Source organism: Lithobates pipiens, unplaced genomic scaffold, assembly GCF_037356315.1.
Source record: "Lithobates pipiens isolate NorthernLeopardFrog02 unplaced genomic scaffold, aLitPip1_a1.2 Scaffold_13, whole genome shotgun sequence".
NCBI classification, from domain to species: domain Eukaryota; kingdom Metazoa; phylum Chordata; class Amphibia; order Anura; family Ranidae; genus Lithobates; species Lithobates pipiens.
In genome coordinates, this window is record NW_027507718.1 from 118,303,259 (window position 1) to 118,322,836 (window position 19,578).

At 42.3% G+C, this 19,578-nt stretch overlaps 1 protein-coding gene across 1 annotated transcript in view; it reads left to right on the forward strand.

The window, feature by feature from the left end:
* Positions 1-19,578, forward strand: part of TM6SF2 (transmembrane 6 superfamily member 2) — a 79,377-nt gene that overhangs the window by 42,597 nt on the left and 17,202 nt on the right. Inside the window, exons 2-3 of the mRNA XM_077475449.1 lie at positions 4,921-5,024; positions 17,674-17,771. Coding sequence (XP_077331575.1) covers positions 4,921-5,024; positions 17,674-17,771 — 202 coding nt within the window. The remainder of the gene's footprint in view (positions 1-4,920; positions 5,025-17,673; positions 17,772-19,578) is intronic.

Here is a 19,578-nt window from a genome sequence, read left to right on the forward strand (position 1 = left end):
GAAACCCGTTTGTAGTCCCCAAGAAGGAAGGGGTACGTCCAATTTTGGATCTAAAGGCCCTCAATCACTTTGTGAAAGTGCAGAGGTTCAGAATGCAATCAGTTTGCTCGGTAGTCGCTGCATTCCATCAAGGGGACTCCCTGGCGTCCTTAGACATCCAGGATGTGTACCCGCACATACCCATATGCCTCCGGCACCCAAATTTTCTGCGATTTGCAGTCGGGGAAGCCCACAACCAGTTTGTGGCTCTCCCTTTTGGGTTGGCATCAGCCCCCTGAGTCTTTACCAAGGTATTGGCTCCTGTGTTGGCGTTGCTACGGCAATGCGGGATCGCGATTGTGGGAAACCTAGACGATCGCCTCCTGAGAGCATCTTCCACCTCAGAGTTAGAGGAGGATGTGGCGATCACCATGCAGACCCTGCAGGAATTTGGGTGGCTGTTGAACCCAAAAAAGTCGGTGATAGTGCCGACTCAGCATCTGGAGTACCTAGGCTTGCTGCTGGACTCCATGGAATCGAGTGTTTCTCCCTTCAGACAAGTTGCAGACTCTCAGGGCCACGGTCAAGCTGCTGATGAACCGCAAGTGGTCATCTCTTCGCTTCTGCATGCGAGACCTGGGACTCATGGTAGCCTCTTTCGAGGCAGTACCATATGCTCAGTTCCACACCAGATTCCTGCAGAAGGAGATTTTGACAAAATGGGACAAATCTCTGTTGTCCCTGGATCGACAGATCCAGCTGAGCCAGTTAGTCAGGGATTTCCTGTTTTGGTGGTTGAGGTCCCCGGTGCTTCAGTCTGGGAAGTCGTTCCTACCTCTGAAATGGACAGTGATCACAACGGATGCCAGCCTATCTGGCTTGGGTGGAATGATGGGAGTTCAGTCGACTCAGGGCCTCTGGTCGACGGAGAAATCCAAGTTGCCGGTCAATTTGCTCGAACTGAGAGCGATCAAGCTATGCCTCTCCACATGGTCTTTGAGACTGCAAGGGCATCCGATCAGGATCCAGTCAGACAATGCCACTGCAGTGGCATACGTCAATCATCAAGGAGGAACAAGAAGCTCGGCCGTCGCACGGGAGGTCGCTCGCATACTTCAGTGGGCAGAGCGACATGTACTGGCCCTGTCGGCCATTTACATCCCGGGTGTGGAGAACCTGGCAGGCGGACAATCTAAGTCATCAGATGATGTACCCAGGAGAATGGAGGTTGCATCCGGACTTGTGCAGGCTACTGTCCCTGCGGTGGGGCACACCAGACGTGGATCTTCTGGCCTCCCATCTCAATCGTAAGGTGCAGAGATTTATGTCCAGGACGAGATCTGTGGGCAGATGCATCAGAAGCACTGGTGGCTCTGTGGGATCAGTATCAGCTGATCTACGCCTTTCCTCCACTGCGAGAGGACCTTCTATCTCAAGGTCCAATTCTCCATCCTGCTTTACCATCGCTGGCTTTAACGGCATGGCTATTGAGAGCCAGGTGTTGAGGAACCAGGGTCTGTCGGACTCGGTGATCCCAACTATGTTGAGAGCACAGAAATATCTTCTGGAAGGCCTACATCTCCATGTGTGAGGAGAAAGGATGGCATCCGCGCTCCTTTTCTATATCCAGGATCCTGCTGTTTCTTCTGCAAGGGGTGGACCTTAAATTGGGGTTAAGCACCATTAAAGGGCAAATATCAGCCTTGGCTGTCTTTTTTTTTTTTTTTTTTTTTCAATGACCTCTGGTGTCTCACTTTCTAGTGACTATTTTTGTTCAAGGGGTGCGACATGTAGTCCCTCTGGTGCGTCCACCATTTCCCCCATGGGATCTGAACCTGGTGTTATCGGCGCTTCTAAAAACGCTGTTTGAAAATATCAGAGAGATTCCCCTGTTGACTCTTTCCCAGAAAGTGGTCTTTCTAGTGGCCATTACATCGGCCTGGAGGATTTCGGAACTGGCAGCCTTGTCCTGCAAGTTGCCCTATCTGGTTATCCACAAGGATAAGGTGGTGTTTAGGGTGAGCTCGGTGTTTCGACTCGAACGCATGTTCTACTTGAACATCGGACGTTCGTCTGTTCGGCGAATTCAGAACTTTGTGGACTGTTAGCACCAAATTCCAAATAGCCCACAGTGAGCTACGCCATCGCAGTGCATTGCTGGCTCAAGCATGCACCGTGACCCCGCATGCTTGGCCAGTCACAGCGCCAGCAGCGAGAGCCATAATTGGCCACAGGCAGGATGCCTGTGGCAAATTATAGCTCAGAGGGTTTAGTACACCCCCCCCCCCCCCACACTATATAAGGCTGCCAGCGCGGCGGCCTTGTGTAGTGTTTTCCGGCGTGCAGGGACAGTGTGTTCTTTTCTCAGGCATCTTAAAGTTAAAGTGGTGTTGTGTGCCTCCAGCACAGTATACACCTGTATCTACCCTTTATTCCTGTTTTTCTCTAAGGCATCTGCAGGAGTTAGTAGGTGTTGTGTGCCACTGGCAAAATATACACCTGTATCTACCCTTTATTGCTGGTGTTCTCTAAAACAGGCATCTGCAGGAGTTAGTGGGTGTTGTGTGCCTCCAGCACAGCACAGTATACACCTGTATCTACCCTTTATTGTTGGTGTTCTCTAATACAGGCATCTGCAGGAGTTAAAGTGGGTGTTGTGTGCCTCCAGAACAGTATACACTTGAAGATACCCCTTATTGCTGATGTTGTCTGTTGCATATCTTGCATATTGGCCTTTAAAATTAGCACTTTTGATTTTGAACGTTCGAGTCCCATAGACTTTAATAGGGTTCTAAATTTCATACGAATTTTAGGTCCGTTCGAAGGTTCTGGTGCGAACCGAACCGGGGGGTGTTCGGCTCATCCCTAGTGGTGTTTTCTGCCGAAGGTGGTTTCGGCGTTTCACATCAACAAGGACATTGTGTTACCATCTCTGTGTCCTAAGCTGACACATCCTAAAGAGGTGGCCCTTCATGCTGTCTGGATGTGGTTCGGACTTTGAAGGTGTATTTGTCTGCCACGGCTCCCTTCCGGAAGTCAGACTCATTGTTTCGGTGGCTGGTCAAAACAAGGGCATGGCGGGCATGGTGTAAACCGCTCCTCCACCACTCCTGCCCATTGAAATGAATGGTCACCACTGCTGAAGCACATGCAATGCGATTTTGCAGCAGTGCTTCACTGCCCCGCTAGCAGCCGAATAGCGGGGCTAAAATGACGGTAAATCGCTGCTAAAACTTGCAGCGTTTTACCGTCAACGCCTGCCCGATCCAGTGTGAAAGCAGCCTTAATAAGTGATGCAGAAAATTTCTTACACATTTATTAAACAAAACAAATCTCCAATCAGTTCACTTGTATGTATAATTTAGATGAAAAAAAAAAAAATATTTATTAAATACACAAAAACAGGTACTCAAAACTTGTGGACAAAAAAAAAAGGGCTAACTTGCGTTTGAAAGACCTCTGCGCAAATACCACGTCACATAAAATATTGCACCAACCGCTATTTTACTCCCTAGGGTCTCTGCTAAAAAATATATATATATATATATATAATTTTTGGGGCTTCTGAGTGATTTTCTAGCATAAAATACTGGATTTTTACTTGTAAGCAACAAGTGTCAGAAAAGATTTAGTCTTTAAATGGTTTAACTGAGAACTTCTACACAGGGAGTTCAGCCCATTGAAGAAGAAACATTGTATCACTTTGATCTTTTCTTGGCAGCCCAGAGAGGAGGAAAGTCCTTCACTGATGTCTTCAGGCAACTTACATTGACTTCTATTACAGAAGTCTTTTGCAAGTCGCGCTAAACATGTAATCGGCTTTTTTATCAGAACAATCGGCCGATGCCGATTAATTAAAAAATGCCAAATATCGGCCGATATATCGGTCGACCTCTACCCCTAAGTACACCCCTAAACACACCCTTGTAAATTATCTCATGAAATTACACTGTTAAATGTTTTATGCAGAATTTTGTTTCAAAAATAAATATTAACAACTTCTTTAACAATATTAACATGAAGCATATCAGTATCCACTAGTGCGGTTCTATCAGTGCAGCTTAAAGTGATTGTAAAGACTTGGTTTTTTTTTGTTTTTTTTTTAAATAGGATGCATTAAGGTGAAAAAACTTGAAGGTTTACAACCCCTTTAAGAGTGACGATTAATCAGTTTCATAATATCACAGCTTATTAGTGTATATTAATTACGTATGGATTATAGCACTGAGCACTTTGCGGTACATACATTTTCAGTGAATATGCACTGTTTATTGAGTTTGCATTGATTTTAGCATGCATGGAGCACTTTGCACATGCTGAAATCAATACAAACCCATTAAAAGTGTGAACATGCTACATTTTTGGCTGGGGTATGCTGCAGAGGACAATACGAAACTAGGAACTTGTTACATGAGGCTAGTAGATCTCAATGCTATTACCCGAATTAATGTTCCCACTAAAGACTGCCGAGGTATGAGGGCTGCACAACATTCACCAAAGGGCCACAGGTTGGGCACCAGGGATGAAGATGCAGATGGCTTGATGACTTTTGCAGAGTTAAAGTGTTTTCTGGCAGTGTTACCGATCGCCTTCTGTTCAACCACCTTGTCTTATAAAAGCTGCTCAGTCATAGGCTGGGAGCCAATGGCTGCAGCACTGATCTGTGTATTCTGACATGCGGCTGTCAGAGTACAATATCGCAGCGTGGAGGATTCTTCCATCCAGCTCATATGTGTGGATATGGGAATCAGTTCAGTTTTTTTTTTTCTTCCTTCAGTCAAAAAAATTGACCCATGTATGGCCAACTTTAAATTGTTTTCAGTACATTGATGTTTAAGTAAATATTGAGTTAAGTTTATCTAGTCCGAATGTAACAATTTTAAGTTGTCTTTAAGCTGAAGAAGTTCCTCTGTGTGACCTGTTGTGTTTTTATCATTTTAGCCCAGTTGCTATAGCTGCTCTCGGAATTCTAGTACTTCTCTCTTTGCTGGTTGTGTTATATTTCTTTGCACAAGGAAACCCTCCCCAGGATCCTCTATTTTATGGTAAGTGGAAGATTACTGCTATAAAATTCAGTAGCAAGTACTCTGTTTTCTGCAAACTTGTTTCTACCTTCATTTCCTGTCTAAATTACTTTAATCATCAACCAATTCCCTCTGCTCTTGATTTGTACTGTTGTTGCCGGTCTCACAGCTATTAGCTTCCTCTACCATCAGTCATTTTGTTCCCAATCATTATATGAAGGAACATATCCCTGGCTCCTTTTAGACATGCATGCTCCCTGGGTGGTGCAGACTTTATTGGCCAGCAGGGAGGAGCATGCATATTCTGAAGGGATGCCAGGAACGTGTTTTTTAATATAATGCGCTTGAAATAGGATCTGAGGCAGCTTTCTGTTTTTAGGAACTTGCCTGCCCACGCACCAAAGTTGGTAGTTGGTATTTCTTGAAAACAAAATAATTTTATTTACAAATTTTATTTGATCCCTGTGAAGGGGGGAGCAAAGGAAGGTATTAAATACATACACTACACTTTAGCTTGTCAGCTTTTTCAAAATTTTAGTTTTTTGTCACATTTTATTGGTTGAGTTAATTTTTGCATTTATGGTAAATACTTGGAGTGTAAAATAAGGCTGATGGCCTATATTGAACATGAATGGAGTATAATGACAAGGAATAACTGATGCATCACACTTTGTGTTCAGTGTCTGTAAATGGGTTAGTGAGTACTGCCTGCTCAACTCCTGAGCAGGGCATGCATTAGACAACGCAGATCAGAAGTTGATTGTCTTTTTTTTGGTGGGGGGGGGGGGACATTTTCCAGTAATTATCAGGCCTTACCGGTTTCATACATTTTCAGTTAGGAATAATGTCAATGTAAAACCCAGTTTTGAACATATGGCTCAAAGCAGCACGTATGCCTTAGTGCTCCCTCCCTGAAGCATGTGCATACACTACCTTTCCTTTGCCACCCTGCTGGTTTGTTCTGCCACTATGATCAAAGAAAGTACCTGCTACTTCTGGCTATGAAGGAGAATGTGACTTACTCTCCTTGTTCGGTGACAGCTCTGGTGCTTTTTGATTGACCCAGCACTGTCACATAGAGGCAGGGAGACAGTCCTTATCCCTGTGTAAGCTCTGACTAGATTGACTTGGCTGCCAAAGGGAGCATCAGGGTACTAAAAGAATGGAAAGATAATAGAAAAAGAGGGCGCACCAGCCTTGTACATTATCCTTTGATATGTTTATTAAAAGAAAAGCTAAAAACTACTCAAAAGCATATAAAAGCCTTTAACTTGTGGCAATTGGTCTAGTGATAGCAGTCTCCAGATGACAGAAGAGGACGTACGATCCACTGTTGGCTGACGCGTTCTTACATACACACATACATATACACACACACGTGCTGTTAACCATATCAGGGTCTAGATCTTACCAATCATGTGTATTAGTCCACATTTTGAGTGGGATCAGAAGGTTAATGAGAAAATGATGGATTATGAAACTAATCTTATTAGTAAAAAATCAGGGAAATTTGAGTGGGACATAACTGGAAAAAGGCTAACACCACCTCTAACAACAATAAGAATAAGAAAGCTAGTGAACATCATTCTAGTAGAAATGAGTATACGCATTCCATCTCATACAATAATACACATACTATACAATCTCAAGAACATAATTCACTTCAGCCTCAGACTGATGCACAAAGAAATAGCCATATCCAACCAAAGAACGTTAGGACTAAGGACAACTCCAAATATAAAGGGAAGAAGAGAGGTAGCCAGAATAAAGGAGGGGAAATTGGATACACACAACTAAGCTCTACTCAACAATGCCCTTACAGTATGGGTCAACGGGAACATTCATCAGCAAAATTCTGTAAAGAATATTATTTTTAATAGGACTATTCAATCGCTGTCATCAAACAGTAATAAAAGAAGGAGTAATGATAATTCCAAGAAACTAGAACTGAAAATCCTTACCAATAAAAGGTTCTATAAACAGACAAAAGTTCATCACCCACATGGGGAGAATGTGGAACAGCATTGGATAGTTGTACATGCATTATATCCTCACCTGTGGCCCACACTTCCAATACATCCATTGGAGGTGCAGCTATAGATTTGGGTATTGACCTTGCGACACCTAATGGAGTACAGACCCATAATCCCTTTACAGTCCTTGAAAACTGAGTCAGAAAGTAATTGTGCTAGTATATCAGATATTACACCTCCTCTGACTTTTTTTAGAGAAGGAAGTTGCACAAATGGGGTGTTCTGCAACAGACAATGAACTCAAAGCCCTCCATTGCTCACTCCACTTACAAAGAAAACAAGGAAAAGAGAAGATCAAGAGGAGGAAAGAGCTGTAAAAAGAGGCAGACTCTAGAAACCACTCATTCCACCATCAAAATCTACAATCTGTTCAGCTCTGTTTTTTCAGAAACCGAACTGGACCTCCTCAGAAAGGTTTTTTGCTCCACCCAGTACACCTAATCTATTTGAGCTATTTATAGATCTCAACAAATATATACGTAAACTTACTATCCAAAGATACTATATACCTAAAGAAGCTGGTAGTAATAATAGTACTGGTACTAATATTGGCGCTAAGGCAATAGCACTGCCGTCTTCTGAAACCAGTCTAGAGGAGGATTCCATCCTAAATATACTAGAAGAGCTCTATTTGGAGGCCCAACAAGATGGACAGATAGTGTCCGAACTGAATCCTGGTCCCCATGCGAGAGTCCAATAGTTAATTTAAACCCAAATCTTCCTTTTTTCCCCCACTGGGCAAAAGGAAAATTAATTTCAACTTTTTATGATATGGTTTTTAATACATTTTAAACAAAGTTCAATTACAACAATAAGAAAAATAGTATTAAGTCTAGATCCCTTTTGTATCTCTATAGACAGTCTAAAGCAGAAACAGGACGTAATCATAAGAGCCGGTAAAGGTGGGAGCCTGGTTATTCAAAATAAAGATGACTAAATAGCTGAGGCAAGGAGACTCTTAGATAACACTGACACACCAAACTGAGAAAAGATCCTACTGTGGAGTGCATGAAAGAACTAAAAATATTTTTTTGGACGAGGCCTTACTAAAGGAAGTTCTTACAAAAGATGAATGTTTTTTCCTGTATACTAGACATGCAAGTGACTCCACACTTTTACCATTTACCTAAGGTGCACAAGAGTCCTGTAGATCCCCCGGGAACCAATAATTGCTGGAATTGATAGTCTTTCTAGCAACCTGGGATGCTATATTGATAAATTTTTTGCAGGACACTGTGACCAATCTCCCATCCTTGAAAGCTTGAAATCTTGTCCAACTACAAATGGCAGTCTTTTGTTATAGATGGCTCTCTTTGGACGTGGCCTCTCTGTATAAGTCCATTGACCATACACATGGCCTAAGAGCCATAAACTATTAGCACTAGAGGACAATTGATTGAATCCCCTACAAGCTAAATTCTTATTGGACTATGGTGAATACTCCCTCACGCATAACTATTTTTCATTTCTGGATGAACATTATCTGGAGAATAGAGGCACAGCTGGGGGGGGGGGGGGAAACTACAGGTTTCCCCTAGCTATGCAAATCTCTTTATGGGATATTGAGAGAATGCTTTTATATAGGAAAACAATCCATTTGGGGCAAACCTGGTCCTCTATGCCAGATACAGTGATAATAGTCTTATAATCTGGGATGAGACAGTTTAAGATCTAAACAACTTTTTAGAACATTGTAAAAATAAGCCCTTTGGTATAGAATTTACCCATGTCATAGATGAAAACTGCCTAGTCTTCCTGGACCTAGAACTTTCAAGGATATTCTGATGTGATATATTTTCTAGAACACACTTCAAACTAAGTGGAGGCAATTCTTACCTGCACACGAAAAGCATTCACCATCCAAGGTGGATACCAAATGTCCCTTATGGGCAGTTTTGTCGTCTGAGGCGTACATATACTAAAAAGGAAGACTACTTAGAACAAAGTGAGCTTCTTACACAGAAGTTTAAAGAAAAGGTTATGATGCAACCCATATACAGTGCCTTGCGAAAGTATTCGGCCCCCTTGAACTTTTCAACCTTTTGCCACATTTCAGGCTTCAAACATAAAGATATAAAATTTTTATTTTTTGTGATGAATCACCAACAAGTGGGACACAATTGTGAAGTGGAACAAAATCTATTGGATTTTTAAAAAAATTTTAACGAATAAAAAAAAATGAAAAGTGGGGCGTGCAAAATTATTCGGCCCCCTTGCGTTAATACTTTGTAGAGCCACCTTTTGCTGCGATTACAGCTGCAAGTCGCTTGGGGTATGTCTCTATCAGTTTTGCACATCGAGAGACTGAAATTCTTGCCCATTCTTCCTTGCAAAACAGCTCAAGCTCAGTGAGGTTGGATGGAGAGCGTTTGTGAACAGCAGTTTTCAGCTCTTTCCACAGATTCTCGATTGGATTCAGGTCTAGACTTTGACTTGGCCATTCTAAGCCCTTGTACACACGGTCGGAGAATCTGTCGGAATGAGTCTTATTGGACCGCGTCGTCAGATAATCCGACTGTGTGTGGTACGCATCGGACTGATTCCGTCCGAATCTCCGTCCGATCCAAATTTCCAACATGTTGGAAAGATTTCCCGACCAACTGGGCCGGACGGACCTAATCCGATCATGTGTAGAGCATTTTCATCGGACCAAGTGCCACGCATGCTCACATTCAAATTCCGACACGGAAGTGCTCGTTCAGGTAAAACTACTGCTCGTAAGCGATATAGCACATTCGTCACGCTGCAATGTTAAAAAATCAGTCATCAAGCGCATTCTCTTGATCTTTAACAATGTTGCAAGAACAAACTTCTTTTGATGCTCATAGTCACACACACTTCTCCCGAACGGATTTCATTACTCTTTTTTAACCATTTCAGCAATACAATTTTAGCTTAAGTCACATCTACACAATGTTTTTTTTTTGTTTTTGTATGTTTTTTTGGGGGGGGGGGGGGATTCCCTAAAAAACTCCTTTAAAGACACTGGTCATTTCTCCTTTTTTTAACTTTTTATTTTTGGGTGTAAACTTATAACAACAACATTATTGTATTTTTTAGATTTTATTTTTTAATCTACAGGAGGTTGTTTAGTGTTGGTACCCCTTGTTATTTATTTTACTTTGTATTTTGGAAATGTACCTGCCTGCTCACAAATAAACTCTACTTTTTGAAGGAAAACACATTACACAAGTATTTCATCAAACAAAAATAAAATGTATTTTTTTTGCTTGAAAAGAAAACTAGGAACGCAGCACTGGAGAAACTTATTAACTTTGGTGCAGCCTTTGGCCCCCAGGGCAGACATGAATAAATGAGATATAAAAAAATTGGTGGCCTGAGGAGTAGATATCTCAGGGAGAGAAGTCCGCTCCTGAAGTCCTCGAGAGCAGGAAATTCAGATGCCCAGGATGGTGATCTTGAAGAGGCTGCATCTTCTGGCACACCAGACTCATCCCAGGCCATCACTCTCTGGTCTTCCTTTGGGACTTCCCACCAGGCATCCTTCCAGGCTGTGGCTGGGCTCCTCTAGCTGGGGCAGGAGGAGGAGGGCGTTGTTGGACCTCCTGGCTGCCACTTGCCACAGCCTCCCCCCGACTGAGGTCTTCCTGTGTATGAAAAGGGGACATAGTTTTAGTTTTTTGATCATCAATCACAACATTTTGTGCTCCTGGCTTTTGCTATTTGACTGTTACCAAACAGAACAGACTATCATTCTGACACCAGCATTTTTCTTTCCCGTCCCAATCATTTTTGGTCACTACTGTCTATTGAGATGTAAACCACTTGAAGAAATCTCAACTTACTGATCAATAAGAACATCTAATCTAGTTAACATCATTAAATGTAACACAAGAAATATGTTCAACAATGCAATACCTGTCTCAAGCTGGGCCCCACCACATGGTGCTGCCTGGATGGCCCAGGTTGGTCATCAGAAGCCTCAGCTGGGGGTGAAGGATGCCTTGGAGGAAGCATGGAGAGTGGTGGCCTGGGTACCCCCTGGTCTAACAGAAAATGCAGCCTGTCAAAGTGCACCATCCTGGGGTAGTAAACAGCATCTGGATATCCTGCTCTCAAGGACTCCAGGTGCTTCTTCCTCTCTCTGAAATATGTAAGCTTCATGGTCACAATTTTGCGATTCAGATATGTCATGTCTGCCGTGGGGACCCTGATCTGCACCAAAGCAAGCAGTTTCTCCAGTGCTGCATTCCTCTTGGATCTGTCATAATAAAATTTGTTGTGGAACTGCCACAGGCAGGGCATCTCCATGTAGAGCTTGAGGAAGAGCCCCATAAAGTTGGGATTGGTGAATGGGTCCATTTTCTCTGCAAGACACAACACAAGACAAACCCTCAAATACTAATAATGCAATTAAAATCCCTCCTAATCTTGTCCCAACAGCGGCCTAGATACAAGCAGTCTAGTCTAGTGAAGCACAAATTTAAAAATGTTACCTTCGTTTCGACGTTCGCCGCGTCCGTGCCTCACACTCTGCTCCCAGATCGTACGGATGATACACATGTGTGGCGTTTTATATACAGTGCGCATGCGTGAAACTCCGCCCGCCCCTGACGTTCTTTCCAGACTATTCCCCGCCCTTCGCTTCCCGCGCAGTGGGGAGAGCACATGGCGGAGAGAACACAGGTGCGCAATAATAGTTCCACTAAGGAGGAGGAGGGTGAGGAAAGCCCGGAGCCAGAAACATGCCTCACACTCTCCTCCCAGATCGTACGGATGATACAAATGTGTGGCGTTTTATATACAGTGCGCATGCGTGAAACTCCGCCCGCCCCTGACGTTCTTTCCAGACTATTCCCCGCCCCTTCGCTTCCCAGGCAGTGGGGAGAGCACATGGCGGAGAGAACGCAGGTGCGCAATAATAGTTCCACTAACGAGGAGGAGGGTGAGGAAAGCCCGGAGCCAGAAACGTCCCGATCCAGGAAGAAAAGATTTAAGGCCTCAAATATGTCTTTTGGAGAGATGTTGGAGATGTTCGACATATTGAACAGGACCGACTATGATGGGAAGTATGGACCTTACCCAAACCCAAATATCAGAAAGGCCAAGATCATGAATAAAGTTGTGAAGAGTCTTCTGAAGAATTTTGGGGTACGCCGATCCAAGGATCAACTGAGAAAACGCTGGTCAGACCTGAAACTGAGGGAGCACGAGCAGTACGTAAGGATCAAGCGTGTTCTTAAAAAAAGTAAGTAGTTGTCGTGTGTTCATATCATTATTCTTGCTTGCATACATGCTCCATGTGCTTGGATTTCATGTTGTGCATTTTAAAATGGCCACTTTCAAGGTCATGGTTTCGTTCATTCGTATGAAACATCGTTCTGCAGGGAAGTATTCCAGCTTAACAAAGTGGCACCAATAATGTTCTCACCTTGTAACTCGGCCCAAAAACACAATTGGACAACACTTCCAAGCAATGTTTCATATTCCTATTTATGCCCTCTGTGTGCTAATTAATCTTTGTTTACATGCTCATAGGGGAGAGAAGACTCGGCAAGTATGAGGACACCAGGGACCATGAGGACACCAGGGACCACACCCCTCCCAAAGAAGGGCAACTTCCAAAAGCAGAAACAGAGGAGCAGGAGCAGGAGGAGGAGGAGGAAGAAGGAGAGATCGTGGAGGTTGACCAAATTGTCACCACAACAGGTGAGTGTCGGGGAACACAGCTTCCGGTAAGCTCATCAATGTATATCACCATATTTGGATTGCATGGTGTGTTTGTTTTTTTCTAGGTCATGTGGAGGAAGATTCCCGTTTTACCAGTGAAAGTGCCCAGATCTTGATCGGGGAGATAATGGTGTGCAATAGGGATTTGGAAATTGTACAACAAAACATCAATGATGTTAAAAATAAAATGAAGAACATCATTGATGTTTTGGGGAGAGTGTGAAAACGAAAAAACTAGATAGGGTTTTATTTTTGTTTTAGAAAATAAAAAAGGTGGATTTAGCATAATTCCAAATTTGGAAGATGCACAGAGTGTGTAAACATGCGCTATCTCCCATCATGGGGGATCAATGTACATGTTTTGTGGAAAGTGTCTGAGATGAAGGGGTTGCAGCCCCAAAGCATGTACATTGATCCCCCATGATGGGAGTTAGCACATGTTGACACACTGTGTACATCTTCCAAATTTGTATTTTTCAGGGGTGACACCCCATGTGATGAAGGCAATATCAGCCCAGTTTGTACATACTCATGTCTGATATTGTCTTCACTTTTCCAAGTTGAACTTTGTAAGTTCCTGTGTTCTGTATTTTACGGTTTGATAAAATTATTAAACTGGGTTTTGGATACCCAAAATATCTTGGTTGTGTTGTAAAAACCTTTACTAAACGCACATATGAATGCGCTTGTATTAAAAAGTTTCATTCTCAACAATGTGTGGCTTCCTTTTTCATTGGGATTACAATGTATTTTTAGTCAAATTTAAATTTGTGCTGAGAAGGAGTGCGATTTACTAAAGGCAACTCCACTTTGCACTTCAAGTGCAGTATCAGGTGTACTTTTGCAGTGCACTTGTAGTGCATAGTGGATGTGCCTTTAGTAAAAAGCACCCACAGTGAGGTGTAAATTTGGACAATCATGCCATTTTCCTGCCATGGTGCTGAAAATGAGCATGATTTAGATCAGTAATGCACTACACATTAGTTAACAAAAAGAAGGTGTGTGTGTATAGCAGACCAACAACATAATAAGATTATCTGAAGAAGAGACTGTCCCCTCATCTCACTCTGAACTTGGCTTTGCACTGTTGCTGAAAAAGGCACAACTTGTCAAAAAATGGCAAAGTGGGAGGCCACAGTCTGCCATTCCTGTTGCGTTGAAGGACACTGTGTAGTGACACAAGAAAACAAACTAGTAATTTGACAAATCAACATTGCATGCAGGTTAGACACCCAGATTTTTGAAGACAATTAGTATAACATTTTTTAAAATGAGTATTTAAAGCCTAAAGTATAAGGTCAACTTATGAGAGTCCTAACCCCCCCATCCCCCCCATCTGATGGGCCCTTGATAAAAAATGAGGGGGATGTTTAGGACAGGTAACCCTCTCATCTTGATTGAGAGCTGAATGGCTAAATAATGTGTGATACTTTGTGAAGCCCCTCCTTAGTTACACTATTGGCAGCCCACCGGACAGGTAAGAAGTGTCATAATAACAAAATGGAAGGACATTTTGACATTCTGCTATTACATAGCAATAAAATTAATATGTTTAAAAAATAAAACTAGCATTTGAAAGTATTGAGGCAGGCCCTTACACTACATGCTTTGGTGAATTTGTCCATAAATGTGATCATGAAAAAAGTATTTAGAGTGTGTATTGGGTTGGGTCAAGTCATGAGATAGAAGATTGCTATCAGCTGAGGTAACAGTTGGGGAGAGGGGGGTTACTAATGAGTTTGGCACAACACCATAAAAACAATAAAAAGGTCACTTTGCATGAATTGAAGCACACACATCACATTTGTAGAGATTTTAGGGGGTGTTTAGGGAAAAGCAATACTATGGAGCTGCCAAAAGACATTGTCAAGTGACTAGACTCTAGTTTTAGGGGCCAAGAAGAGCATGGTGGGGAAGTTAGTGAGGCAAATCCGCATGAGGACAAAGGGGCAGAGTATATGAATTAGAGCATATTGCAATGATGGTAATTAGGGAATGAGGAAAGAAATGCAAGACATTAGCAATCATGAAATACATAGAATGTGATGTTTACGGTTAAAAATTAGCATAATATAGTCCTTCAGCAGGAGCTGAATGATGGCAGAACAGATCTCTGGAATAATGATCCCCAGAGCCTGGGGGGAGATGCCTGTAGAGAACTTGAGGTCCTGAAGGTTCGTATACGTCCTCATCGTACAGTTTGTGCTGTGCAGGGGTTCTTACTTTGACTTTGACACAAGCCCTTTGGCTTGTGTCAAAGTCAAAGTAAGAACCCCTGCGCAGCACAAGCTGTACGATGAGGACGTAGACGAAACATGTTTGAAAAACGGTCGGGTGGTCAGAACGGATACCAGAAAGCAACGCTAAACAGCAAGGCCTGAAAGGACGACCTGAATAGCAGAAGCAAGTAGACAATAAAAAATGCCTTTCAAAGCGTACTATACCAAGATAGAGTCCACAATGAGAAGCAAATACTTAATGACTGCACGCACTGATTATCAGATACACAAAGACAAGCAGAAACTTAAGAGCAGTAGCGATCTGAATCACTAATCTGAAAAGCGCGAATCGTCTTTTACCAAACTTCTACTAAAACACGAGATCAGCAGAAGGAGCACAAAGGGTGCCGGACGTGGTGCTGAACTTCCTTTTTCTAGTCCCGCCATACGCTGCTTACGTCACCGCGTTCTTGGCAACCGCGAAATCAGACAACTTGGCCCGACCGTGTGTATGCAACAGTTTCGGGCACAATCCATCGGACTCAATCCGTCGGGCAAAATCCGACGGATTTGGTTGCCGAAATCTCCGACCGTGTGTACGTGGGCTAACACCTGGATAAGTTTATTTGTGAACCATTTCTTTGTAGATTTTGCTGTATGTTTGGGATCATTGTCTTGTTGGAAGATAAATCTCCGTCCCAGTTTCAGGTCTTTTGCAGACTCCAACAGGTTTTCATCCAGAATGGTCCTGTATTTGGCTGCATCCATCTTCCCCTCAATTTTAACCATCTTCCCTGTCCCTGCTGAAGAAAAGCAGGCCCAAACCATGATGCTGCCACCACCATGTTTGACAGTGGGGATGGTGTGTTGAGGGTGATGAGCTGTGTTGCTTTTACGCCAAACATATCGTTTTGCATTGTGGGCAAAAAGTAGGATTTTGGTTTCATCTGACCAGAGCACCTTCTTCCACATGTTTGATGTGTCTCCCAGGTGGCTTGTGGCAAACTTTAGACAAGACTTTTTATTGATATCTTTGAGAAATTACTTTCTTCTTGCCACTCTTCCATAAAGGCCAGATTTGTGCAGTGTACGACTGATTGTTGTCCTATGAACAGACTCTCCCACATCAGCTGTAGTTCTCTGCAGTTCATCCAGAGTGATCATGGGCCTCTTGGCTGCATCTCTGATCAGTCTTCTCCTTGTCTGAGCTGAAAGTTTAGAGGGACGGCCAGGTCTTGGTAGATTTACAGTTGTCTGATACTCCTTCCATTTCAAAATGATCGCTCCTTGGGATGTTTAAAGCTTGGGAAATCTATTTGTATCCAAATCCGGTTTTAAACTTCTCCACAACAGTATTACGGACCTGCCTGGTGTGTTCCTTGGTCTTCATGATGCTCTCTGCGCTTTCAACAGAACCCTGAGACTATCACAGAGCAGGTGCATTTATACAGAGACTTGATTACACACAGGTGGATTCTATTTATCACCATCAGTCATTTAGGACAACATTTGGATCATTCAGAGATCCTCGCTGAACTTCTGGAGTGAGTTTGCTGCACTGAAAGTAAAGGGGCCAAATAATTTTGCACGCACCACTTTTCAGTTTTTTATTTGCTAAAAAAGTTTAAAATGTCCAATAGATTTCGTTCCACTTCACAATTGTGTCCCACTTGGTGATTCTTCACAAAAAATTTTAATTTTCATATCTTTGTTTTGAAGCCTGAAATGTGGCAAAAGGTTGAAAAGTTCAAGGGGGCCGAATACTTTCGCAAGGCACTGTAACAGCGACTGTTCCTATTCATGTGCCACAATCTCCAACATATTCTCAGATTTGTTTCATATAATTGGTCTGGCGGCGGGGGGAGGAGGAGGCGGGCCGAACTTCCGGGAGATCCGGCCGCGATCCTGTCTCTGGAAATGGATCTCTCAAAAACAGGTCCCCGTTCCCCCTCCCCCCTCAAAGGTGCCAAATGTGGCACCGGAGGCGTGGAGAAATGCATAGGTGGAATTTACACTTCTGGGTGGAACTCCACTTTATGTTCTCTTAGCTGAAGAAAAGCAAATCCTGGAATACAGTTCAAGTAACACTGAACTTTTAAATGCTACTAGGGTGCACTGCTGGGGAAAGGTTTAGTTAGTTTGTGGGCTCCATCTTGTACGCCCTACAGTTGGTTGATTGTTGGGATACAGTAGATGATAGTAAATAGTAAATTAATATGAGTGAAAGGTGTGGTTACCTGTTCTCATGTATAGTTGAAATGTTCTTAACATATACAGTCCTTGTTATTCCATTTGTAATAAAAAAATAGAATTTTAAAAAGCAAGATTTTTTATGTACACAGCACTTCACGTTCCCAGTGTAAAAAAAGACCTTGAATTTGTAAAACTATTCCACAAAATTGTATTTTATTTTTTTTTGCACGAAAAAACAAAACAAAAAAAAACACTTTTTTTTTTCAACATGGCTTCAAATTTTCCTCTAGTATTGCCACATACTGTACCAGAACTGTGAAAACATGAGCAAAACTGAAGAACATAATGATGTAAATCAGCAATCTTTTATGAACAAAGTCAATTGTGCAGGGACCCTAATAATGATATTTATTGTTTTCACTTGTCTCAGCCATATTGCAATTGTATGCATATATATTTACTTTCAATTATCATAAAATATCTGTGTGACGCTTTGTTTTTTTCCCTTTTATCTTTTCCTCAATCTTTTTTTAGTTTTTGCGATTTTCTCCTTTTCAAGTGTTATTGATTTAATAATATGGCTAGAAGAAGATGGCCACATAAGTGGATTTATGGAGTTTTACATGAAAGAGGTAAGAATAACTGGTTTGAAAATGTCTACAGCCGTTACACTTATCTAAGGTTTCAATTTTAAAGTTTCATATTGTTTTAACTATAAAGTGTGTTACCCTTTACTTTTTTACATTTCCAAAACGTCAGACAAGATTTTATGCTTTTGGAGATATTGATTTCACAAACTCTTATTTTTGTTTGATTGATAGCTGATTGTCAGGACATTGTGGTTAGGTGTAAATTAGCAGTGAATAACAGTAATTCAGCAAACAGTTACCCAGTTCTTTGTAACCTGCAGTTTTTGTCCAGGGGAAAGCACATTAAAACTTCCTGGAGAATGATTTTCAGTTTTTGCCACAACAAGAGGAAAAATAATGTTCCTTTTTGGTCCTCTCCTGTAATGGACAGTCGGATAAACTCACTGGATAAAAATGTTGTCCTATAAGCCTTTGGTAATTAGAACATTGGATGTAATTAGTAGCATGAACACAGTTAAAGTTAATTTGCAATATGTCTGTATTGGTCTTGGATTTATTATAGCAATCCTATCATAAAATAAAACGCCAACCCACACCTCCCCATCATGTGAACAATTGGCACTAGAGAAAGATTAATAGTCAAAATATCACCTTCTTGCCCTTGTTTTTTTTTTTTCCTTCGAGCGGTTTCAGTGAATGAAACTTTAATTGAAATGCATGCAGCATTTCAGTTTTGCTGTTTCTTGGGTTATGACAGATCCATGTCTGTTTTGGCCGGTAGCTGCTACTCCTTCTGTTCCCTGCTGCAAAGTCACTACGCTGTGTAAGTGGCTTCAAACACAGCCTACAAATCGCATTAAAAACAATATTTGATTATGTTCATATTAATATAAAATATTACATATTCTAATATGTTATGTTCCTATTTATGGCCATCAGCTTTAGCTTTTTTTTTTTTCTCTATTTTTTCCTTATCTGTTAAGCATGATAGCTCATTGAGATTTATGAATATAAGTGAATGTGCAAAAGAGACTCCAACTCTTCCCTCTGTTCATGAATACAGTGAGGGAAAAAACGATTTGATCCCCTTCTGATTTTGTACGTTTGCCCACTGGCAAAGAAATGACCAGTCTCTAATTTTAATGGTAGGTTTATTTTAACAGTGAGAGACAGAATAACAACAAAGTTATTTTTATAAATTGATTTGCATTTTAATGAGTGAAATAAGTATTTGACACCTTCGCAAAACATGTCTTAATACTTGATGGAAAAAACCTTGTTGGCAATCAGAGGTCAGATGTTTCTTGTAGTTGGCCATGAGGTTTTCTCACATCTCAGGAGGGATTTTGTCCCACTCCTCTTTGCAGATCCTCTCCAAATCATTAAGGTTTCAAGGCTGACATTTGGTAACTCGAACCTTTAGCTCCTGACACATATTTGATATGGGATTAAGGTCTGGAGACTGGCTAGGCCACGCCAGTACCTTAACCACTTCCTGACCGGTGCACGCGGATGTACGTCGGCAGAATGGCATGGGCAGGCATATTGGCGTACAGGTATGTCCATTTTAATATGCCGCCCTGCCATCGCGTGCGCGCTGCCGCCGGCGTGCTCGTGTGCCGGTCGGGACCCCCGTGAGTCCGGTCGCGGGTCCCACGGACTCGATCGCTGCGGGGATACCCGCAATCGTCTCACTGGGCGGCTGAACGTTCTGCCTAGCAACAAGTGATGCTGATCTCTGCTCCATGTGATTGGAGCAGAGATCAGTGTTCACTAACACAAAGCCCAACCCCCCACAGTTAGTAACACGACCCTAGGAACACTTAACCCCCTGGTTAACCCCTTCACT